The 22,877-nt window shown below is 36.8% G+C and overlaps 1 protein-coding gene across 1 annotated transcript in view; it reads left to right on the plus strand.

Annotated features, from left to right (window-relative positions):
- The window catches only part of LOC141432749 (dynein beta chain, ciliary-like), a 51,501-nt gene continuing 28,624 nt past the window's right edge, over positions 1-22,877 (plus strand). The window contains exons 1-33 of the mRNA XM_074094494.1: positions 1-114; positions 205-315; positions 404-574; positions 1,513-1,683; positions 2,437-2,525; positions 4,102-4,205; positions 4,353-4,541; positions 6,335-6,508; positions 6,611-6,746; positions 7,243-7,471; positions 8,103-8,294; positions 8,543-8,677; positions 9,726-9,859; positions 9,933-10,122; positions 10,215-10,316; positions 10,401-10,554; positions 11,190-11,385; positions 11,475-11,565; positions 11,649-11,901; positions 11,995-12,143; positions 12,343-12,463; positions 12,550-12,690; positions 12,769-12,863; positions 14,641-14,808; positions 16,525-16,694; positions 16,767-16,986; positions 18,188-18,352; positions 18,858-19,031; positions 19,104-19,252; positions 19,321-19,444; positions 20,231-20,361; positions 20,447-20,561; positions 20,662-20,886. Coding sequence (XP_073950595.1) covers positions 106-114; positions 205-315; positions 404-574; positions 1,513-1,683; positions 2,437-2,525; positions 4,102-4,205; positions 4,353-4,541; positions 6,335-6,508; positions 6,611-6,746; positions 7,243-7,471; positions 8,103-8,294; positions 8,543-8,677; positions 9,726-9,859; positions 9,933-10,122; positions 10,215-10,316; positions 10,401-10,554; positions 11,190-11,385; positions 11,475-11,565; positions 11,649-11,901; positions 11,995-12,143; positions 12,343-12,463; positions 12,550-12,690; positions 12,769-12,863; positions 14,641-14,808; positions 16,525-16,694; positions 16,767-16,986; positions 18,188-18,352; positions 18,858-19,031; positions 19,104-19,252; positions 19,321-19,444; positions 20,231-20,361; positions 20,447-20,561; positions 20,662-20,886 — 4,977 coding nt within the window. The 5' untranslated portion in view covers positions 1-105. The remainder of the gene's footprint in view (positions 115-204; positions 316-403; positions 575-1,512; positions 1,684-2,436; positions 2,526-4,101; positions 4,206-4,352; positions 4,542-6,334; positions 6,509-6,610; positions 6,747-7,242; positions 7,472-8,102; positions 8,295-8,542; positions 8,678-9,725; positions 9,860-9,932; positions 10,123-10,214; positions 10,317-10,400; positions 10,555-11,189; positions 11,386-11,474; positions 11,566-11,648; positions 11,902-11,994; positions 12,144-12,342; positions 12,464-12,549; positions 12,691-12,768; positions 12,864-14,640; positions 14,809-16,524; positions 16,695-16,766; positions 16,987-18,187; positions 18,353-18,857; positions 19,032-19,103; positions 19,253-19,320; positions 19,445-20,230; positions 20,362-20,446; positions 20,562-20,661; positions 20,887-22,877) is intronic.

Below are 22,877 nucleotides of genomic sequence, written 5' to 3' on the forward strand. Positions count from 1 at the left end.
TTACTCTAATTAACCTCGAAAGTTATTAAAGATGTAAAGAAAACAGAAACTTCGAGATTTCGACCGTTATCGTTATTATTCCATAATAGTAAAATATCACGCATCATGGGTGATGTGAGTAACTCTGTCAAGCAATAAATTTAATTGATTTAGAGATTTTCGATTTTTTTTTGTATTATTGAGAAAATTTACTTATTGTTTTAGAAAGCCGGAGACACAGTCGACACTCGGCTCGAGTTTATAATGGATTACGTACTTAAATCATTAAAACTGAAGATCGAAAAGTGGGCAAAGTTCATTACTGGAGATGAGAGGGTCAGTTAAAAGTAGTCAGCCTTCATACTCTAATAGACTATTTTAATCAACCAAAAAGTAATAAGCACATATTTTGTACCTTTTGTAGCATATTTTGACGAAATTTTTCGATAACCCGAATATCAAGATCATAATATTCCGTGTAAACACTGCGGGACTTTTGACGTGCGCCACACACTTCCCACCGGTCAGCAGAGGAAAGATGATATACTTTGTAAGGAATATCGATGAGAAACTTACGCAGGCCAACTTTCGCAAGGTAAGTACTGGTTGCTTTTTTAAAATCTTATAGTTTAACGAGACTTTGGTACACCTAATGTGACCATTGTTAGCCTATTGTTACATGAGGCTAACAATGGTCACATTATATTTCATTTTATTCATTAAGAAACACACCTCTATATTACAATATAAAGAGGATAAAGTTGTTGAAACAACCTTAAAACGGTGTTCGAAATATCTTCGATTAGGGTAGGAGATGTCGAAAACTAGGGTAGCCGCACCAAAAAATATAAATTTATACAAAAAATCCTAAGAAGCTCTACTTTTAATCTATTCTTTTATAAAATTATATGAAAAATGGAACAAAACTGCACATATATAACTCCAAAATGTTGCCCTCTTTTTTGAAATTTATTTTTTGAATGTGTGGGACAGGCCAAATTTTGAGTGAATCTCTTCTCGCGAAAATGCCCATGTCACACTCTCCCTTATACCGACATGAAGTCTCTGGATGCAAAGGCCTGTCCAATGAATCTGTAAATCAGAATCGCTTCTTCTGAAAGTGGTCGACATGCAAATAAAATACGTGTCCCTGGTGTTCCTATTCTGATCACATTCCATGGAAGAACTGGTTGCCTTAGTATTAAAATGATGTAAGTAATTACGGCTATTGTGTTTATTTGAAAACTGTCAAAGCGTGCCTTGAATTTTACGCGTTCAAACTGAAATTTTATAAAGAGTAGCGAATCAGTGTGTATGTAGGTCAAGTAGGTTTATTGTAGCCAGTAGCCGCAAGCGGTGAAATTATAGGTAAACGACTTTCTTGGTATCTACGAAAAATCGTCACGACATCAGGCTTACCTATTTTGGAGACGCAATTACGAAGTACAAAGTTAGGTACATACCTACATAGGTACTTCTGGAACTAGGAAGTAGACAGTAGAGGTTGTGGAGCTTAAGACACGCTTTTTCCAGTCTGTATCAATCGGCGAGATGTCCGGTAACGTCCTAATGGATATAAGCGTGATGGCAGAGGAACTGATCGGTCCACTGCTTTGCAACCCTGAGAACCAGAAGGGCTGGCCAAAGATCGTCCAGCAAGACATGAAGCGACACGTCGATGACCTAAGGAACTTGATGCACCAGGTTACTGCCGCTGACAAGTATTTTATCTATAACTATAGGTATGTACAGTCACCAGCACCGGTATCTGACACAATAAAGCGTGCATAAATATCTACGATTCTATTCAGTCGAAATATCTAGGGCTGGTAGGACGAGTCAATATTTTTGTTCGCTCTGCGGTGGCAGATATTAATGCTGGCGATAATACATTGACTACAGTGACTAGGTGTAGTGGGTTGATATTGCAGGTTATGCATGAATCTTCTTCTCTGCTACCACAAGTAAGTTTAAAAAGCTAGGTTGCTTTTAAAAGATAATCTTTCAGTAAAGAGAATTATCTTAAATGCATGGGCTGCTGTATGGTTTAAGCTTTGGAACTGTTTTGGATGTACGATGCCTGCTGTTAATCATATAGCAATTTTACGTACTGCTATGATTACGTCGATAGGAGCTTTTGAACAAAATAATGTGTTTAATAGCGCAGCTGCGCAGCAAGTATAAACGCGTAACGCTGAAGATTAAATGTTTACGTTTAACTAGCTTTTGCCCGCGGCTTCGCCCGCGTGGAATTCGGTTATTGCGCGCTGTTCCCTCGGGAACTCACCATTTTTCCGGGATAAAAAGTATCCTATGTCACTACACAAAAGTACTCTCTGGCCCATAAACTATCTCTATGTCAAAAATTACGTCGATTCGTCGCTCCGTTTCGACGTGAAAGACGGACAAACATACAAACACACATTTTCGCATTTATAATATTAGTATGGATTACAGTTAAAAGGTGAAATGACCAGTCAAGTAATGCTGCCTATGCCCGCTGGAGTGGAAAACATTTTTCATTCGGAAGCGAGACTCAAGGAAAGGTATGCCACTGTTTTTTTATAGGTGCGTTTAATTCCTCTGCACATAATTGAATTTGCGACAGTGGTATTAACAGTACGATAATTATAATGACGTAAACTGATCGATCACTAAGAACTGTGCTCGCTGCATGCAACGGCAAATATTTAAGTAGGTATATACTTTTATATTTAATTACGCATCGATTCAACTCGTTATCGTCATAAAATAGTAGATTTTACAACAAGAGCATAAAATGAAGTTTTTCGTATAGCCATCCGGGCCGGTACGTCGAGGGGAATATGCGAGCGAGAGGAGGACACGCCCATCAACCAACTCGCGGATACACTGCTAGTTCTAAGTTTTTTTTGTATATAAATAATTTTTGTAAATAAATTCTCTCTTCTGCTATACCCATCTAGTAGGCACAACATCTTTTATTAGGAGTATCCTCATAACATCATATTCCTAAAGGTTTAATGTTTCACTTTTACACCGTTTTTCACTTCGACTCCGAGGAGATGAAATAACAACAGTGGAAACATTGTTCGCTTACTACCTTTTATTTTTCATGCAATGCTAATATAATTATAAATATTTAGACTTATTAATTTATTTGATTGATTTTTACTTATACATATAAATAAAAAAATATTAAAAAATATTTGAGAGAGAGAGAGAGAGAAACATTTATTTACACATATTCAATACACATAAAAATACATAAGATGAAAAGAATAAAAAAAGCCGCAACGCTGTTTTTCAGTGGGACCCATTTAAAAACTAAAACATATAAAGAACATACAACACACTATGACGATACGAACGCCAGCGGAAAGAAGTTCGCAAAGAAACTTTCAATCCGGAAGCATATATGGCGACACTCGATCGGTTTAACCATTGTGTCATCAGTGTTCCATATGTGGAAACTTTTTTGTTGTTTACACCTGACCTGATTGCCTTGGTCTTAGACAAAGATTTTACTTTATGCACTAGAACTCAAAAAGTCATTTTATGTCGCCTATAAACAGGTAGGTGAAAAAGTACTTTTTCACTTCTCATGCTCGTAAAGTTCATGTTTACTGGATCTAGGCGTCATAAAATGACTTTTTATGCACTAGTGCATAAAATAAAATCTTCGTCTAAGACCAAGGTAATTAGGTGTCAACAGCCACAAACAAAGATGTGTCTTTATATTTTTTAATACATTTTTTATTTATATAAAACTAAAAATCAATCAAACCAATCAAAATAAATCACTAAAACTAAAAAATATATAATTAAGTATTTAGTAATGCATGAAAAATAAAATTTAGGTACCTAGTGAGTGAAAAATTGTTTTCACTGTTGCTATTTCATTTCCTCGCCATCGAAGTGAAAAGCAGAGTGTAAAACTCGAGCATTAAATCCATTTTCCCCTCGACGTGTCTATCCACCCCCGCCGTATCGGCTCGGGTGGCTATATGAACGTCTTGGGTAAAATGGCTCGTTTTATGCTCTTGTTGTACAATCTACTATTAATGGTCAGGGAGATTGTTTCTTAAAAATCATGGTTGGTTGGTATGTTTTTGAAATCATGGTTGGAAACGTTTTTTTCAGTAATGGCGAAGATGTAGACCTATATCTTAAGACCAATATAGAAGGCGCTATTATAAAGTGGGCTCAGCAAGTCCATGACCTTTTGTCAGAAGATTCGTACATAGGTAACTCATTCGTCGTCTAGTTTTGAAACTCGTATACTTAAATAATTACTTATTTACGAGTTTGGAAATTAAATCGAAATTTATGCATGTCATGAAATTTTATTTCCGAATACTTACTTCCATACATACTTACTTACTTATCTACAGCTTTCAAGAGAACAAGGTTCCCTTTGCCAAGTGCGGACATAGACTTTTACGCGTTTCGGTTGAAGAATCTAGAAGGCATCTACTCCCAGCTGCGTGACCCTCGCGTTAAGCGGATGGCGCACTACATGGAAGATACGAAAAGTGTATATTTGGATTGTTTTAAGAACATGCTGACTAATGTTGTAGCAGGTAGGTTGACAAAATAATTTAATTTAACTTAAAGTAAATTGCAGTTCGATATGCCAACGTATGCGTTTATCATACAAATTCCATTGGGTTAAACATAACATCGAAACTGTTATAAGGGTTTATGTTGAAGCCCTTAACGGCTTATATACACTTGAACTAAAATGTAAAAGAAGTCAAGAATAGGAAGCACTGGATTTTTTTCTAAAAATTATATTTACCTACTTCCATAGCCAAAAATAGCTTTGACAAATGTTTTGAACTAGCTGAATTCCCCCTGTTCCACCTATCCCTACCGCTATATCCCCCCCTGATAGAGATACGTGGAATATTTTTCCTTTGATATAAGATGGAAATAATATGTACACTTATCCCTGCCAGCCTCCACCGGTAGGAACATGTGGTTTTTATTCCAACCATCCATACTGGCTGACCGTTTGGTAGGGACTTGTGGATTTGTTAGATTATTTTCCCATAATCATTTTTTCTTTGCAGCAAAATTTATTTTCGCGTTTTTACACGAATTTTATTTTTACAAGCTTGTTTTTTTCATGAAGCTTATTTTCACATTCGCGTTCTTTTTGTGTCGCATTTTTCCCCAATCCCAATCGGTACAGAAACAGTCTCGACGGAGCTCCGCCCACGCGGGAGCTCCTATCCTGGGTGGTTTTGGCCCTTCGAGCCGATGTAAAACTAACATAACCTAAACCTATCTATGAGCCGTTAAGCCTGGTTGTGTGGTTTAGTAGTGGGGTACAGAAGACTCGGTGGGAAACAGGAGCTCTGTGATACCAGAGCTCCATCGACACTGTTTCTGTGTGGATTGGGATTGGGGAAAAATGCGACTGGAAAAAAATGTGACACAGAAAAAACGCCAATGTGTAAATAAGCTTCATTAAAAAAGCAGACTTGGAAATATTGCCTTCGTGTAAAAACGCGAAAATAAATTTTGCTGCAAAGAAAAAATGATTATGGGAAAATAATCTAACAAGTCTAGCTGACCAGACGGCAGGTACTTGTGGTTTTTTTCCAATCATCCATACTAGCAGGCTGCCTGGTAGGGACTTATGGATTTTTATTCAACCATCCATACTAGCTGGCCGTTTTGTAGGGAACGTTTTTTAATAAAATAACAGAAACAAAACGGTCAGCTCGTATGGATGGTTGGAAAAAAATCCACAAGTCCCTACCACATGGTCAGTTAGTATAGATGGTTGGATAAAAATCCACACGTCCCTACCAGGCGGGCACTTAGTATGGATGGTTGGAAAAAATCCACAAGTCCCTACCAGGCGAGCACTTAGTACGGATGGTTGGAAAAAAATCCACAAGTCCCTACCAAACGATCAGCTAGTATGGATGGTTGGAAAAAAAAACCACAAGTCCCTACCACACGGTCAGCTAGTATGGATGGTTGGAAAATAATCCACAAGTCCCTACCACACGGTCAGCTAGTATGGATTGGTGGAAAAAATCCACATGTCCCTACCACACGGTCAGCTAGTATGGATTGGTGGAAAAAAATCCACATGTCCCTACCACACGGTCAGCTAGTATGGATGGTTGGAAAATATTCCACAAGTCCCTACCACACGGTCAGCTAGTATGGATTGGTGGAAAAAATTCCGCATGTCCCTACCGCCGTGGATTTTAGTAGAAATACATGGAATGATATCCCTACCGATGGAGAAGAAAGGAAAAATATTCCACATTATCTCTATCAGGGGGGATACAGGAAGGTAGGTGGAGCAGGGGCTGAATTCATGGTTAGTCGTTTTCTTTCTTGACATTTTCAGCTATAGTGGAATGTCGCGATATCTACATCTACCAGAAGCCATTAGTGACCCATTTCGAGACGTTTGAGAGCACGGACTTCCAGGAAGCTAAGCATCTTATCAGACCGATGTTTCACTGTATCGGGCTCCTTTGGGGCAACTCCAGATACTATTGCAGCGTTGAGAAACTTATACGTACGTGAAATTAAAAATGAAAATTTTCTTTGGATCGTGATAATCTTATAATACTTATGTACCTAAGTTTTTTTATTACTTCCGTGTTTTGTATGGATATAGCACTGCTCCGCGAGGTTTGCAACATGCTGATAGTGCAGTGTACGAACTCGGTCGATCCTGCCTCAATCTTTCAAGGAGAACCCGATGAGCAGCTTTTGAAGTTGAGGAACGCGTTGGCTATCTTGAATCATTTTCTGTAAGGGCTCTAATTTTTCTTATTGGAGATATAGCAAATTTAATAGGTATCCAATCACTAATATCGATTTGTATTAATGGTTGGGAATGGGAATTAAGAAATGAAAAATGACTTCTGTGGTTTTTTTGGGTCCAGAAAACTTCAAACTTAAAACTTCAAACTTCTTTATTTGTTTCTTAGTTTGAAGTTTGAAGTTTTTGAATACAGGCGTGATGTTTATGTGTGTGTGTGCAGAATGTGTGTGAATTCAGTTGAATCAAATATTCAAGAAACTAATAAGTAACGTAATAAACGTAACGAAAATAATACGTAACGTTCATTGACGTCCAATGCTAGCATTAAATTAAACTACTACTACTACTACTACTACTACTACTACTACTACTACTACTACTACTACTACTACTACTACTACTACTACTACTACTACTACTACTACTACTACTACTACTACTATGCAGAATGAGGTACCTCAAAGGCTTCATTATTATTTCAGCGAAGCATATGAATTGAACCGCGACAAAGTGCACACGTTCTTCCCAATTGGCGTGACGCCTGTGCGCTGGTCGTTTGATTTTGACCGCGTTTTCAAGCGGTTCAATGTCTATGTGAAGCGACTCAAAATGATCGAGGGCATTCTAGAAGCTACAGTCGAGATACTCAAGCTAGAAAAAGTGGAATTTTGTGGAGTTAGAGGCAAGATTATCAGTTCAGAGTGTGTGAAGGTATATTTCAGTTTAAATAATACATTTTCAGACACATTTCGTCGATGATACTGCAAGGTCGTGTAACCAACAATGGCTAATGTCTCGTAACCTAGGTACAAAAGTAGCAAATTTGAGATTTTTCGTCTGGTCAAAATAAACACAAAGATATAATTTTAACGCTGATCTGTAAAATTTGCGTCAAGCCCGGTTCACATTTAAGTATCTGTCGTGTTGTGTCGGGCTATGTGTGTGTATGCGGCATTAGCCATTATTGGTTACGCGGCATTGCAGTATCACCGACGATTTGTAGGACACTCATTCATAACGTGTCATTTGAAAATAGAGAATAATGGATAAGATAAGAATCATTTAATTGCTATTTGCAAAACCAGTTTTATAGTAGGTACAGTCACCATCAGATATTTCGGAGCGGCCAAGGTGTTCAAAAATATCGCCACATGCACTCTATTACTATTAGAGTTTATGTGTCGATATTTTTGTTCACCTTGGCCTCTCTGAAAAATCTGTTGGCGACAGTAGGTACAAGTTAAGAAAAAACAAAAAAATAAAAATAAATAAAAGCAAGTTAACTGAAGTTTTGATGGCATATTGCATCCCTTTGTCCTTTTAAAATTTCATTGGTACACAGGTATTGGAGGACTATTCCGTGAAATATCAAAACCTCGGCAACATGGCTTACGACCCGGCTGACCCAGAGGATAACTCTTTTCTGCCCGATTACAACAAGCACATGGAGGTGCTCGCCGACGTGGACCGCCGCCTCGCCTCGCTCTTCTCGCAGGGGCTCGACGAGTGCCACAACGTGCAACACTTCTTTAAGGCATATTTATAACATCTCCGTTCCTTTCTGTACCCCCTGGTTTTTGGTGTTGGGTCTGCCGCAGATTATACTTCTGTCCCTTACCGCTATCTTAGCCGGCGAGTTTTTTAATTTACGTAGCATTTTTCAGTGCCTTATATATTATATAAGTAAATTGAGTGCCGTAAAATATCGATTTAAATTCATTTACCTTATCACAATCTTAGCCCCTTCTATAAAACTTTGTAATTCAACTTGAGCTTTTACAGTTTTTTCAAATCATCGGAGATTTATTCCACCGTCCGATTATCAGAAGTGAACTCCAACCAAAACTGCCCCGACTACTGGATTTCATGAATAGTAATCTAGACGACGTGAAGACAATTTTCGACGAAGCTATGGTGGTAAGTTTAAATTTGGTCGCCTTCTACTATTTAGTTAATACATTATTCCAGAAGTAGTTTTGAAATAATATACACAATTCATCCCACGTCACATGCTATAGCAATTCAGTAAAATTTAGTAAACTAACTAATACGTCTGTCTGATACCGCTCACCATAAGCAAACATACTTAATTGTTAGTTAATTAAAATGTAAAAATTATAATAATATCAGACGAAACAATGTGGATATAGAAGTAATAAGTAGGTATAAGCGAAAAAACCAAAACATTATTTACGTTTAAATCTGAATTTAGCTCTGTCAAGTAAGTATAGATTGCCGCAAGGAAGTATTTTGGAACTCTTTTTATTTCCGAATCCCGAATCGAATAATACTCATAATGACATAACGTCATACGATATACATACATTAAAATTAATTTTATCAATTGATATTGTGTTTTTATTTTTACATAAGGGCCAGTAGGTACAGACAGACGGACTGCATTCCATCTGCAACGTAACTGCCAGCTGCCGACTGCCCATACATTTCAATAATTTTCAGTTGTGCCGACTGAAATCGAACTGTAACGAAAAATGTATGGGCAGTTGGCAGTTGCTGTTACGTTGCAGTTGGAATGCAGTCCGTCTGTACTAGCCCTAAAACTGACCGTGATTGACCCTTATCATCTCACCTGATGTAAAGTGTAGATGAGGCCAAAGTTGAAGGTATCTCACGGTTCAGTAACAGCCTATTCACTCTAGCTTTGAAGAGCCCTATATAGATTGTATTCATTTAACTAGATTGTATTTATTGTTGTTATTTGTATTGTTTTTGGTTTTATTATTAACTGTTATTTTTTCATTAAACTTCGTTTGTTTTTTTTTTACCTGTATGTAACTGACATTGCTCTTGATGTGTTTTTTTTTGTAATATTTTAACAGTAAATTTTAATTTTGTATGCCTATTTTTGGGTAGAAAGTGGAGGTTCGGACTGGTTTTGAGTTCATTTATGTATTACCTGCTTTAAAATACATATAAACAATTAAACGTGTCTTTCGTGCCACAGAAATTGAACAGAACCTCCGAGAATCCAATTGTAGACGCATACTTTCCACCAGTAGCTGGAGTGATGTGGTGGATCCATAAATTACGCAGGCGGCTGCTGGATCCAATGGAAGATTTTCTTATTTTTGAAGATCCGTAGGTATCCCGTTAAATATCGCTAGCGGAACCTAGTTATAAACATTTATTAAAATTTTACTGTATATTCTAGCATCATTAATTCCGATTCCGCCTTGTACATGAAACAGAAGACAAATGAAATGTTAGGCTACCTAAATACGGTCGAAGATCGGCAATTCAAAAGTTGGTGTGCAACTGTGCCGGGTATTTGCGAGACACAATTGGCTAAAAACCTTATCTTCAGGGATCCACCATTTGTAAGGAACAATTTCAGCTCCGAGGTAAGCCTAATAACTTTGACTTGACTGTTTGTCAGTTAAAGCTAGTGATATAGATTCGAATTAAAGTAAATAAAAATGTTTTTTTTTCTCAGTTAGCGATGATGTTGCGTGAAATACGATACATGAAACATTTAAATACAGATGGGATACCAGAGGAGGGCTTGGAATTGTATGCACGGAATGAAAAGTTACAGGTATTTCCTAATGTAGATAGGTTCCATTTAAGTATCTTTTGTTTATGAAAATCACAGCACTAAAGGTTGAGATGGATGTTGCAGTATGACATGAACCGGCTGAACCGCGCTATTTCTTGGTACAACGCGATCCGCGAGGGCAGCCACGAGACCGAAGTGGCGCTCATCGAGAAAGAGATCTCCGCCATCGACACACTGCTCGGCCGCGGCGTGGAGGAGCTCACGTGGAATGACGATTGTTACTATCTACCTTTTTAATATACTCACTTATTGATGATATATTATTGTTCGAAGCTTTCGTGTTCTACTGGGGTTATAGTACATTGTGTCTTAAGGGCGGTAAATAAGTAATTACGAACGAGAGTCTATTAGAAGCCCTCAGTCTTCGAGTCGATGTCCGTAATTCTAGTACCGCCCGTGCGACATACAATGTTTTTCATCACATTTGCGAGTAAAATTGTATATTTGTAAAAGAAAAACTAATATTTTTAAAATTGCCGATACCGCTGACTGCGCTCTTGCCCCCCCCGCAACATGTGCCTGACGTGCGCGCGCCGCGCAGTGCAGGCGCTGCAGGACACCATGCAGTAACAAACTTATTTACCGACCTTGGGCTTCATGACAAGAAAATGAGTACGGGCAATGACTCATTTACCGACCACGGGTTTCATGACAAGCACATTAAGGTCGAAGGTTTTATTTGGGGTGTTGCAACCATGGTAGCCTGCATGTTACGACACTGTTTACGAGCAAGTGTGATGAAAAAGATTTTTAATTTATTTCATTAATTGTGTTATATTCCGAAGTTCGGTTTCATAACAAAGTAGAACCAAAGCACGAGTAATCAGTTCGTTTCGTGTACTATTCGATTAGTCACGGAATGGATGGCGGAGGTGTACCAGGCGATCAACGCGCTGCAGGAGCGCGTTCTGAAGGCACAAAACAACGTGTGGCGCGGGATTGCTAATATTGCTGCATGGGGTGATGAGCCTTTGCACCACCGCAAGGAAAACACAGACAAGATGGAACTATTGGCCGTTCAAGAACGGTATCCTAGATTCGTAGCTAGGTAATAAAAATACACATAATAATGTCTGACATTACCTATGCGTATTCAGAATTTGTTGTCTTTTATACATATTATTCAACCTCTTTTAGACGAAGTAGAATTCTGACAAGCCATGCAGAGTTTCAAGACATATTAAGCGAAAATTACAAGCTGTTCTTTAACATTGTGGAGAATGAAGAGGTAATTTATTTCTTTGATGCGAATAATATAATGAATAAATAAAACGGTATTATTCTTTCATGTTTTTGTTTATATCGTCATAGTCTATTGAAGAAGAAGAAGAAGAATTAGAAGAAGTTGACGAGGAAACTCTTGATGACGATGAAAAAGCAGCTCGCGCTGCTAAGTTTCAAGAAATAGCCGAGAGGCGGGAAGCGAAACGTGTAGCCAGGGAAGAAAAAGTGGCTGAGCGACAAGCTGCAGACCAGGCTAAAATCGAGAGGAGAGAAGCTAGGAGATTGAAGAGACAGGCTAAGGAAGCTGAAAAAGCTGAGCGGAAAGCACGTATAGATGATGGTAAAAACACGCAATGTACCTAGTCGGTATACTGACAAATGAAAGCTTTAACTTAAGTTGAATCGTTATATCAGTTACATGTTATTGAATCAGATGCAGCTGCGGATTCAAAAGTTGAAGAACAAGACACTATAACGGATCCCGATGAATTAGCTGATATAGAAGCCGAAAAGATTGAAATGGCAGAAGAAAATTTTAGAGCCGAACGCTGGCCCGCTTATGTCACATATGTTGATTCGCTTGTAAGAAAAAGAAACATTTACTTCATAACTAGCATAATCAATAGGAAGTAACAAATATTCCAATAACTATCTAAGTACGTTTGTTATGAAAAAGGAATCTACTTAGCATTAAAATTAAAAATAATCTTTACAAATACTCTAATTATTGATATTATTTTATGATAACATTTGTTTCAAATATAAAATGTATTTGCCATAGGTATCGAAGCAAATTATGAAAGCAATCCAAACAAGTTTAAATCTGTTCGAGGTGCAAACTAATTTGGAAAAAGGTCCTCAAATAGCATTTTTAGAAGTTTTAGCTGAACTGAAAGATCCAGGTAAAAAATACTAATAATGCTTATATACCATCACCATCAGTCAAAGTAGTGATAACTTTGTGTGCTAATTGTTTATATTATTGTAGATATATTTTTTTCACCATCGCTGGAAATTGAAGATAAGGACGGACTTTATGATACGTTACGAGAAATGATGAAAGATATGTTTCTTCAGGCAACTATGTTTCCAAGAATTGATGCAATTGTATCAATTGCTTCTTATGAAGGTATTAATTAAATTTAGTAGCTCCGAAACATACCTACATTAAAATAATTACTGAAGGATTTCAACGTTATTATTTCAGATGACATCGCAAATGAGGACTCTATGATCGATCTTTACCACGAAATTCTTAAAAGAATTGAAAATAGTATAAATGATGTCTTGACTTACGCTTCGGTAATAGTTATTTATGATACAAGTGCGGAAAGTAGGCAATTCCCAACGAGTGGCGGAGAACTTGAAACACGAGCGAAGCGAGTGTTTTGAGCCGGCACGAGTTGGGAATTTCCTAATTTCGACACGTATATCATACAACGTTTTACAATGCATTAAGCGAGGAAAAAAATCGAGGCAGTGACTACATCATTTTTTGCCGTACTCCTTTTACTACAGTAGCAGGCAGTAGATATACATACCGACATGCACGCCAAACCAAAATCGTTAACGTATACACTTTTTTAAACCAACTTTCATAACAATCATTGACTCACAAGATTAGAACAGCTACAGCTACTAATGATAGGTAAAGGAGACTTTGTTTTAGTATCGTGATTTTTTATGATTAATTATTAGCCCTTGTTGCTTGACATTTTCCACACTTATATTGGCTAGTCCTTATCTCCTGCACGCTCCTATAATGCTAAATATCAGTGCAACCCGTGAATAAATTCGAGTAATAGTTAACTATCATCAAGTATATTTTTTATATTATGTATCTAATCTACCTTAACAAAAAGTTGCCGTAAATCTGAGATTGTTTAGCTTTGGAACTGTAAATAACTCAAAATTGGTTCACTAATTCTAATAGATAAAAGCAAATAAATAAGAATAAGACGTACCGGTAGATGTTATAATATCCATGTGTGTAGAAGTAAATTATTCTATCAATTTACGATGTTTATTAACTTAGGTATGTTTTTTTTTTTTTTTTTTATTCGACTTTATGGAAAACGAGCAAGTGGGTCTCCTGATGGTAAGATATCACCACCGCCCATAAACATCTGCAACACCAGGGGTATTGCAGATGCGTTGCCAATCTAGAGGTCTAAGGTGGGATACCTCAAGTGCCAGTAATTTCACCGGCTGTCTTACTCTCCACGCCGAAACACAACAGTGCAAGTACTGCTGCTTCACGGCAGGATTAGCGAGCAAGATGGTGGTAGCAATCCGGGCGGACCTTGCACAAGGTCCTACCACCTGCAAAATGTATGTATATTATAGTTCACGTATTTCAGCATTGAGTTTGTCACTGGCAATATGTGCTTCGTGGAGGACGTAAGGCGGCGTAAAGTCAGATATAAATTCATCATTTGAACTTTTCATTTTAATTTACTTATCAATTATCAAAAATTAATTCACCGGACTGAACTCATGAACATTACTTTGGCGGGGTTTCATGACAGGCGCGAACGGGTAACCATGATTGGTTCGTGCGACGTCGTGCGCGCGCACTGGAAGCTCATTGGTTAACTTTCGAGTGCGCGCGCTTGACGTCGCACGGTCCCAATTGGATTCAAGAATTTATTTCCTTTTTTATCATAACTTTAGACGGAATTATAATACGAGTTTACGTGAAAAAAATATATTAATGTTCTCTTTTCTGTCCCGTTTAATCTGTATTATCTTATCAGTAAATATTCAGTTGGTTGCATCAAACGTTTTCTTATTTGTTCAAAGCCTAACTATAACGACTCTTTAGACTTATTTTTTTAACAATAGTTTGGACATAATTTGGCAATTTAAAAAGTTACTTTACCGCACAAGTGCGGTAAGTTAAATCCATACAACTTTACTGAACACTTGTGGATGCGTGCAGGAATCACTAATTTTCTATGGATATGTTGACCCACGTCAAGAGGCACTTTCCGAGCACGTGCATTGTAAAATATTTTTTTGTGAAACAATTACTAATGTTTTATCAATGAAATCACTGTAGGTAAGTTTTTTTTTATAGAAATACGAAAAATATGTCCCTCTTTGGACCGAAGATCGACAGGACGTGTTGGAAGGTTTCCTGAAATATGGTCGGGTAATTTCACCAGAAGAATTCGACAAATACGTATACGATAACGATTGTAAACCACCAGAGGAGAAACCAACGCTGGAAGAATATCAACGAGAGGTAAAGCATTTGTCTACATAATCCTGAAAAAGGTATATTTCAATTGCATATACTTTTTTAGGGTTCCGTCCTCAAAGGGTGACAACGGAACACTATAACTGAGACTCCGCTGTCTGTCTGTCGGTCTGTCTGTCTGTCTGTCTGTCCGTAATACTTAGCTAGGCGCTTGAATTTTTCGCAGATTATGTATTACAGTGGCCGCTACAACTACAAATACTAAAAATAAAATAAAGTTAAAAATTAAAGGGGGTCGTCATACAAGAAACGTGTTTCATTCAGCGGTTTTTGGTTGCTAGGCTGCCAAGATGACGGCCGTCAGTTGCTAGGGGCAACGCCGGTGACCCTGTTGTTTTTAATGTTTAATTACTTATTAATTTGCGATTTTATTAGTGCTATTTTATAAAACCTTCGATAACTATAATACTTGTCTCTAAGACCGTGTTTTATTTTTTTGTGCAGCATTAAGACTAAATAAAAATTTATGATCCACAAACCTCCGACACACACTTTACAAAAGCCGACTTCAATAAAGCACTCACAGCCGCTGTGTTTAATGTGTTTTACACTAAAAAATGTCCGTTATAATTCATACTAAGTAACACTATTTATTTACAAGGTCAAAATTTTAAATCAGGTTAAGATTTATTCACTAATTCATAATAAGTACGCGCCGTCGGCCGAATTACCGCGTTCAGCCATTTTTTTTCTGCCGCGGGCGCCGCGGTGCATGGCAAGAGTCTTAAGCGCTATTCAGCCTCCGACAGGGCGACAGCCGACAGCCAAAGAGGATGAGAATTTTCTCAAAAATGACCGTAAAAGTTGACATTATTCTTTACATATCAGAAGGTGAAGTGCATAGTTTATGGTCAGCGAAAAATTAAAAAGTTAAAACGATTGCAGGCGCGCTAGCTCGACAATAATGAATTAGCGCGCCTGCAATCAATCACATTTTTTTTAAAGTTAAAAAGGCCATGGCAATATTGGCACAAGTCGTATACATACAGCCAAGTCTAATGGCCGGTATCAGATATTTTGTTGGAACTCCGGACTTTTTCTATTGGGTCTGAAATAGCTTGTGGTGTTTTCGGTGGAAAAATACACCTGCAGTTTATTTTTTAATGAAAAAAGGCGGGAAAGCATAAGAAAAATATTGGAATAAAATTTAATTTTACAATATATTTTGAGAAAAAGTTTATTCTATTTCAGAATTATTCACCATTTTTGAGAAAAGCTTTATATTAGTCTCGGCTGGAATAGCAATTGCTGGCTTCGTATTAGTTAAACGGACTCGCAAGCTCGTCCGTTTAATACTCATACTCAGCCAGCAATTGCCTACTTCCAGGCCACGACAATAATCTACTATTAAAAATGTTCTTTATCCAAAACCTAGTGCTTACATTTTGGTGATACGTTTTTATTAACTTGTAATGTAATGTAACTAGTTATGTTTGTTCGAGTGGAAATAATATTTCAACTTAAATTTGAAGTGGATATCTACAACCGATTGAGCTGAAACTTTGATGCATGTATAAATCCGTAACCAGGGGCAACAAGTACCGCCAGCAAAAAACTTGTATTAGAATTTTTTACAAAAAAATATTACTGATACTATTTGTATTTAAACAATGTACGGAGGTGCGGAAACCTTCATGCGCGAGTCGCTCGCACTCGCATTTGACCGATTTTTTAATAAAGATCACATGACAATTATTACAGATAAACAAATTTAATGCTATGTACGACGAAGTGGCGCTACTACCGGCCAATTATCTTTGCAATGGATGGTTGAAATTAGATCTAAAGCGACTGAACCAAGCAATAATGAATATTGTCTGCAAGTGGAGTAACTTGTACAAAGAAAATCTCAAAGAACATGTCACAAACAGGTAGAAAATGTGATGGGTTCGATATCTACCTATATAGTTTTCAAAATGTTAATAAATCTATGTGGATTACAGTTTGAACGAGCTTGAAAATTTTATCGCATACGCTACGAAAGAGTTGTCAATAGAACTCGCAGACGATGATTACGAGGGACTTTTGCAAGTCATGCGTGTGATAAACGAAGTAAAAGCCAGGGTGGACGCTGAAACTGACCAGATATTTGACCCTCTCCGCGATATCATCGATGTACTTAAGGAATATGGCGTTGATTTCCCTGAGGAGACTTACGAACAAGTATTATTCATTATGATTAAATTTATTACTTATAACTATTTTTTACTTGCGTCCGCGGCTACATTCCCGTTTTAGAACTGTCCTGTTGTGAGGATTTCATAAGATATATCCTTACTTCTTGTTACGTCATAAAGTAGAATTCTATGCAAATTAGCCTTGAAAAGGTACAAGGTTTTGGGCTGGACAGAATGACATGCTATTTTAGAGTTTCGTTTAGAGCGTAACCAAATTGGTTCCTGTGTAGGTACCAATAACAATTCGTTGAGTTTGTATATTCACATTGACATTCACTATTGATACATCATCCAATAATTAGGATTTTTATTAATGATAATTTTTAATATATTGTTATTCGTTTCTGCTTGCGTTTGGAAATGCAGATTCCACCAATAAATCATCAGTTTACTGCAGACACTTTGGTAAGAAATAGATTGACTTGATTGATTGTTTTTTTTTTGTTTGAATTATTGTATTTTCGAGCAGAATGCTCTCATTTTAATACGGTATAGAATTTTCATATATCTTAAAACAAATTATTTAACAACTAGAGTTTACCCACAGCTTCGCACGCATAAACTATTTGATCTGGTAGTTAAATTACAATTTAAATTAGAGTATTTTACGAAATTCCCTTGGGAATTCCCAAACTTTATATCATGGTCTTCATTGACGTTGTACTAAGAACAACTGTACAAAATTTCATGACTCTAAAACCCAGCGGTTGAAATTTCATGATGCGGTTGTTATTTCGAGATTTTATCCCTATCCCGTGGGAATATCGGGATAAAAAGTAGCCTATGTGTTATTCCAGATGTCTATGTCGGTGGCCGATCGCAAAATGCGTCATTTCATGATATGCCTAGGAATTTCATGATCTGCCCAAACGTCACTAGGCAAATCGTTAAACGGTGAGTTTTTAACGATATGGCGGATGTCCCTTAGCCAATTCATGAAATGGCGCGATTTCACGATATGTCTAGGAATTTCGTGATCAATTTTTTAGTTTTTTACTGTACAATTAAGTATAAGTACCTAGTTGACATATTATAATTGGCACTGATTAATCAATCGAATTTTCTTTTGTTATTTTTAGATGTAGGACCATTATTTGCTATTTTGATAATTTAAACCTCGACTCTCAGTTCATAGGATTAAGTCTAAACCATATCGCCCATAGCCTAATGTCATGCATGATGTGTAGTTGGAAGTTCTGCCTGACCGCTGGCGCAACCTGACGCGTCTGTGCACGGTGATGAGGAACAACATAGCGCCGCTGCAAGCTGCGCAGGCGGGACTCATCGCCAAACGCGTCGCTCTCGTCAACCTGCGCCTGAACATGTATCGTGAACAGTACAAGATCAAAGAGGTAATGGTTTTTTCCAGTTTAGAAAATACCTAACTAACGATAAGTAATAGTAAGTGTAAACAGGGTATTGTCACATCACAAGTTTATTTAGCATAACCTATTATTTTCTTTGTTTGCTTAAAATCTTGCAAGTTAATTCCAGTGGTCGGATTGATTTGGAATTTGGTATACATATATTATGTAGATTGGATGATAATGTATAAGTATAGCCAACCAAAAAGTTTTTCGCTAAAACTTATATATTGCAACCGACCTCAAAAAAGAAGGAGGTTTCCAAGTCGGTTGTATTTTTACCCGACTGCAGCAAAGTCCCTCGTAAAATTGAGAATAGAATCGAATAAGACTGCCTGTTTTTTAAATATCTATTTTACTGTACTGTGCCTACTTAGTCTAAAAATAAAATAAGATTTTAAAACTTTACTTTTAAAATTATAAAATATGCTAGGTATGTATTAGTGTACTTTGCTTGACTTCCAATATATTATTTCCTTTCTCTTCCATTCAGATATTCATGGAGTCTTGCAAGGATCCGTATCGGGAAATGGATAAAGTAAATTTAGAGTTGAACGAATTTGAGGGCTTGGTGGATTCGCTGAAAAAGTCTTGTGAGTTGTTCGACATACAGCCTCCAGACGAGAAAAATATGAAGCAGTGTAGACGAGAACTGAAACTATGTAAAGTACGTATACAATAACGTAGTTAAGGGATATTTTATACATCAAATGTTATGAGATGAGAGTGATAATTTCAGCAATTGTGGGATTACTACAAACTCGTAATGGGAACTATCGAGTTCTGGAAAAAATCACCGTGGAAGAAAATCGATGCCGATGGAATGGATCAAGAGTGCAAGCGATTGACTAAAGACCTGAGGCAGTTGGATAAAGATATGAGAAATTGGTGAGTCGTAGTTTTAAATTCTTACACAATAAGCTATATTATTGATTCATTATTAATCATCGTTTTAGGGAACCGTTCATTGCAATTGAATCGACTATAAAGAATTTGATGACCTCATTACGTGCTGTGACGGACTTGCAAAATCCGGCCATCAAAGATAGGCACTGGATTGAGTTAATGATGGCAACCAAGGTAGGTTGTAGTTTTTATTAGGTATTATTCACCTATTTTTTCATGTTCTATTTTGAATAATACCTCTAGTGAAACTTAGGCAGCCTATTTATTAAATTACTCATTGTAACATAATCATAACCAAAATTTATTTTAAATTTTACATGTACCTAAAGAAATCACTACAACCGCATATCATGTCCATCAACACCAACTATTGTTATTCATTACCATCATCATCCTTAGATAAAGATCACGTATTGAATAGTTTATCAGTTGATGAAATGATTGCTGAATTTAAATTGCTCGAAGACTTCGTCATCGACGAATTAGATCATAAAAACAGTAACATAAAAAAAAAACGAAACTTCGACAAAGATGTTCCAGCTTTAACTCATTCACCAAATGAATTACAAATGCACGATTTTAGAAGGCCGAAGTTACAAGAATATACAAGAGTGGGAAACAAATTTAGAAAACTAAACAGAGTTTACTCAATGGTAGAGATGAGAAAACATGGCATAGAATTAAAATCTGTCAGAAGAGGATCGTTACCACAAAAAAACTCAGAACATGTAGTCATATTGTCAGAGTTCATATTGTAGTTTAAAAAATCAGAAAGATGATATTGTAAATAGTAGAATAACATTATTATAGTTGTAAATAATAGCATTGTCAATTAAATCAAGGAAATCAAATAAATTAAAGTGAGTACCTTTGATACCTCTATGAAAATATAATGTTTTTATTTAAGTTAATAATGTAAAATTCAATGCATTGCAACAAAGTACATACTAATATTTCCAGGTTAAGTTTTCTCTTGACGATGAAACTACTTTGGCTGATCTCTTGGCACTCAATCTACACAAGTATGAAGAGGAAGTAAAAACGATTGTAGACAAATCTGTCAAGGAAGCTGCAATGGAAAAAACACTTAGGTACTTATGTTTTATACCTAAGAAATAACCATAGAAGTACGCTTTTCCAAATATTTTTAGTGCTATACATAATATTGTTTAATAGGGAGTTAGAAGCTACATGGGCGATTATGGAATTTGAGTACGGTATTCACGAGAGAACTGGAATCAAGCTTCCCAAAGCCAGTGAGGAACTTGTAGAAACTCTAGAAGACAACCAGGTAAAGTAATATTATTGAGAATACTGAGTGATCTTAGTTGAATTGTTAGTAGTTTATTGTCAGGTGTTTTGAAAATTAATATTACAAAATCATGTTACAGAATCAAGTACAAAACATGATTTCGTCGAAGTTCGTTGGCTTTTATGAAGCTGAAGTCACGGCATGGCAGAAGAAGCTCGGCACAGCAGATGCTGTAATTGGGCTATGGTTTGAAGTTCAGCGCAAGTGGCAGTACCTGGAAAGCATTTTTATCGGATCCGACGATATCCGAGCGCAGTTGCCAGAAGATTCGAAGCGGTTTGACATGCTCGACAAAAATTTCAAGGTCTATTTTTTATTTCTAATTTATAACCAGTTCAAAATACATAATTTATTTAACCCTTTTCCAGGCATAGTGTATATAGCAACCACATGAACACAAATATTACATGTACAAAAATATTCTACCTTACTAAGTATACAAAATGGTACAAAATCACTTGAATTCGTTAAAAATATTATTCAATTTAAAATTAATCCCTCATGACATAAAAATATGATTAATTTTGTGGTAGCACATCTAAATTCACGGAGTCTGGAAAAGGGTTAAAATAAGCAGGTAAGTAATATAAGGTCGGGAAAAAGTTTCTTCGCTTTTTATATGAAAATTCAAGACATTTTTTTCTAGGTTTATTTACATTTAACTAAAGTATATAGGTATGTTCCATTTTGTTCGATGACTTTTTGCCATTTTGTAGGTATTAACATGATCCTGTTGCTGTAGAAATTTTGGGACTTCTGATCAAAAAAAATGCGACAAGTAGTTTTGGCAGTCCTCTCTGGATGTTAGAATTCTGCCTAAAGAATTCTGAAGAGACCGAAACAGGTGGAAATCTGAAAGTGCAAGGTCAGGGCTGTATGGTGGATGCATTAATGCCTCCCAGCAAAACTCTCTTAATTTTTGCTGAGTGGCTAAAGATGTGTGTGGTCTAGCGTTATCGTGATGAAAGACCACACCCTTTCTATTGATAAATTCCGGCCGCTTTCTCTCAACTACTTGCTTTAATCTCGTCAGTTGTTGGCATTAGAGATCCGAATCGATGGTTTTGCCTGGCGTTATAAGCTCATAATGAACAATGCCCTTCCAATTCCATCATACACACAGCATCTCCTTATTGCGAGTTAGCCCGGACTTTGTCACAGTCTGTGAAGCCCGACCGACCTTTGACCATGGCCTTTTTCGCACGTTCTTGTCGTACGTGATCCACTGTTCATCACCAGTTAAAAATCTCTTCAAAAACGGTTCTCAGTAAAGAACCGCAAATGATTATACGGTTCGTAATGTTTCTTTCATTGAGCCCGTGAGAGTACTATTAATTATTCTGTGCCGTGAGGCACCCAAATGTCGAGCTTTTTTGTACCCAGCTATTGTCTTATGAGTCAAAACTGTTTTATGGTCAATTTCCAGTTCTTCAGCTACGTCCTAACTACTGATATGATCTTGCTCCACTTTGTCAAAAATAGCGCCTCTTTTATCCGTATCAGGGCGACCAGAGCGAGGTACATCTTTGGCATCAAAATTCCCGGATTGAAAACACTTAAACCAACTTTGCGTGACTCTTACTGACACTGCATTAGGTACATAAACGTTAAAAAAATTTTTCGTGGCTTGCGTTGCAATTTTTTCCTTTTTTGTAATAACATTTTAAAATATATGAAATTTCTTCATTCACTCATTTTGACAGAAAGAAAAACAAATGAAGAATAGCTGAAAATACCATTTTACTCATTTGTTTCTTTTGGAAATTTAACCTTTTTAATGCCACAACCAGAACCGGCCAGATACAAATAGTACAACCAAAGAAATTTTATTACAAGTTTATTCAGACTAAATATGAAAAGACTTTTTCCCCAACCTATTATGTACGTACAATACCCTAAAAGATTTTCCGAAAGACGAATTAGATGAACTGACTTTCAGAAAGGGTGCGAAATTTTTCGCGTATGTTTATATATCTAGGATTAAATTAAGTCACAATACATATGAAATGTTTTGATTGCGATTATACTCATCAGAATCTGATCTCCTGAAGCGGCGGGGACCAAGCAGTTCTCGAAGGTTAAAGCTAGAGCTGGGCCCAGTGTAGATCCTTCCTTTATTTACAGCTAAACTTTAAAAGCATGCTCCATCCAGATATATCTTCAATGATCGTTTCTGTGAGCGGCTAGTTGGCGCTAGTAATCGTATGGTAGACTGGTTAAATAACAAAATGAATTACTCGCAAGTAAGACTGTAACGCTATACTTGTACGGAGTACTTCTCTCTGTGTACCTATC

Source organism: Choristoneura fumiferana, chromosome 11 (assembly GCF_025370935.1).
Source record: "Choristoneura fumiferana chromosome 11, NRCan_CFum_1, whole genome shotgun sequence".
Classification (NCBI taxonomy): Eukaryota; Metazoa; Arthropoda; class Insecta; order Lepidoptera; family Tortricidae; genus Choristoneura; species Choristoneura fumiferana.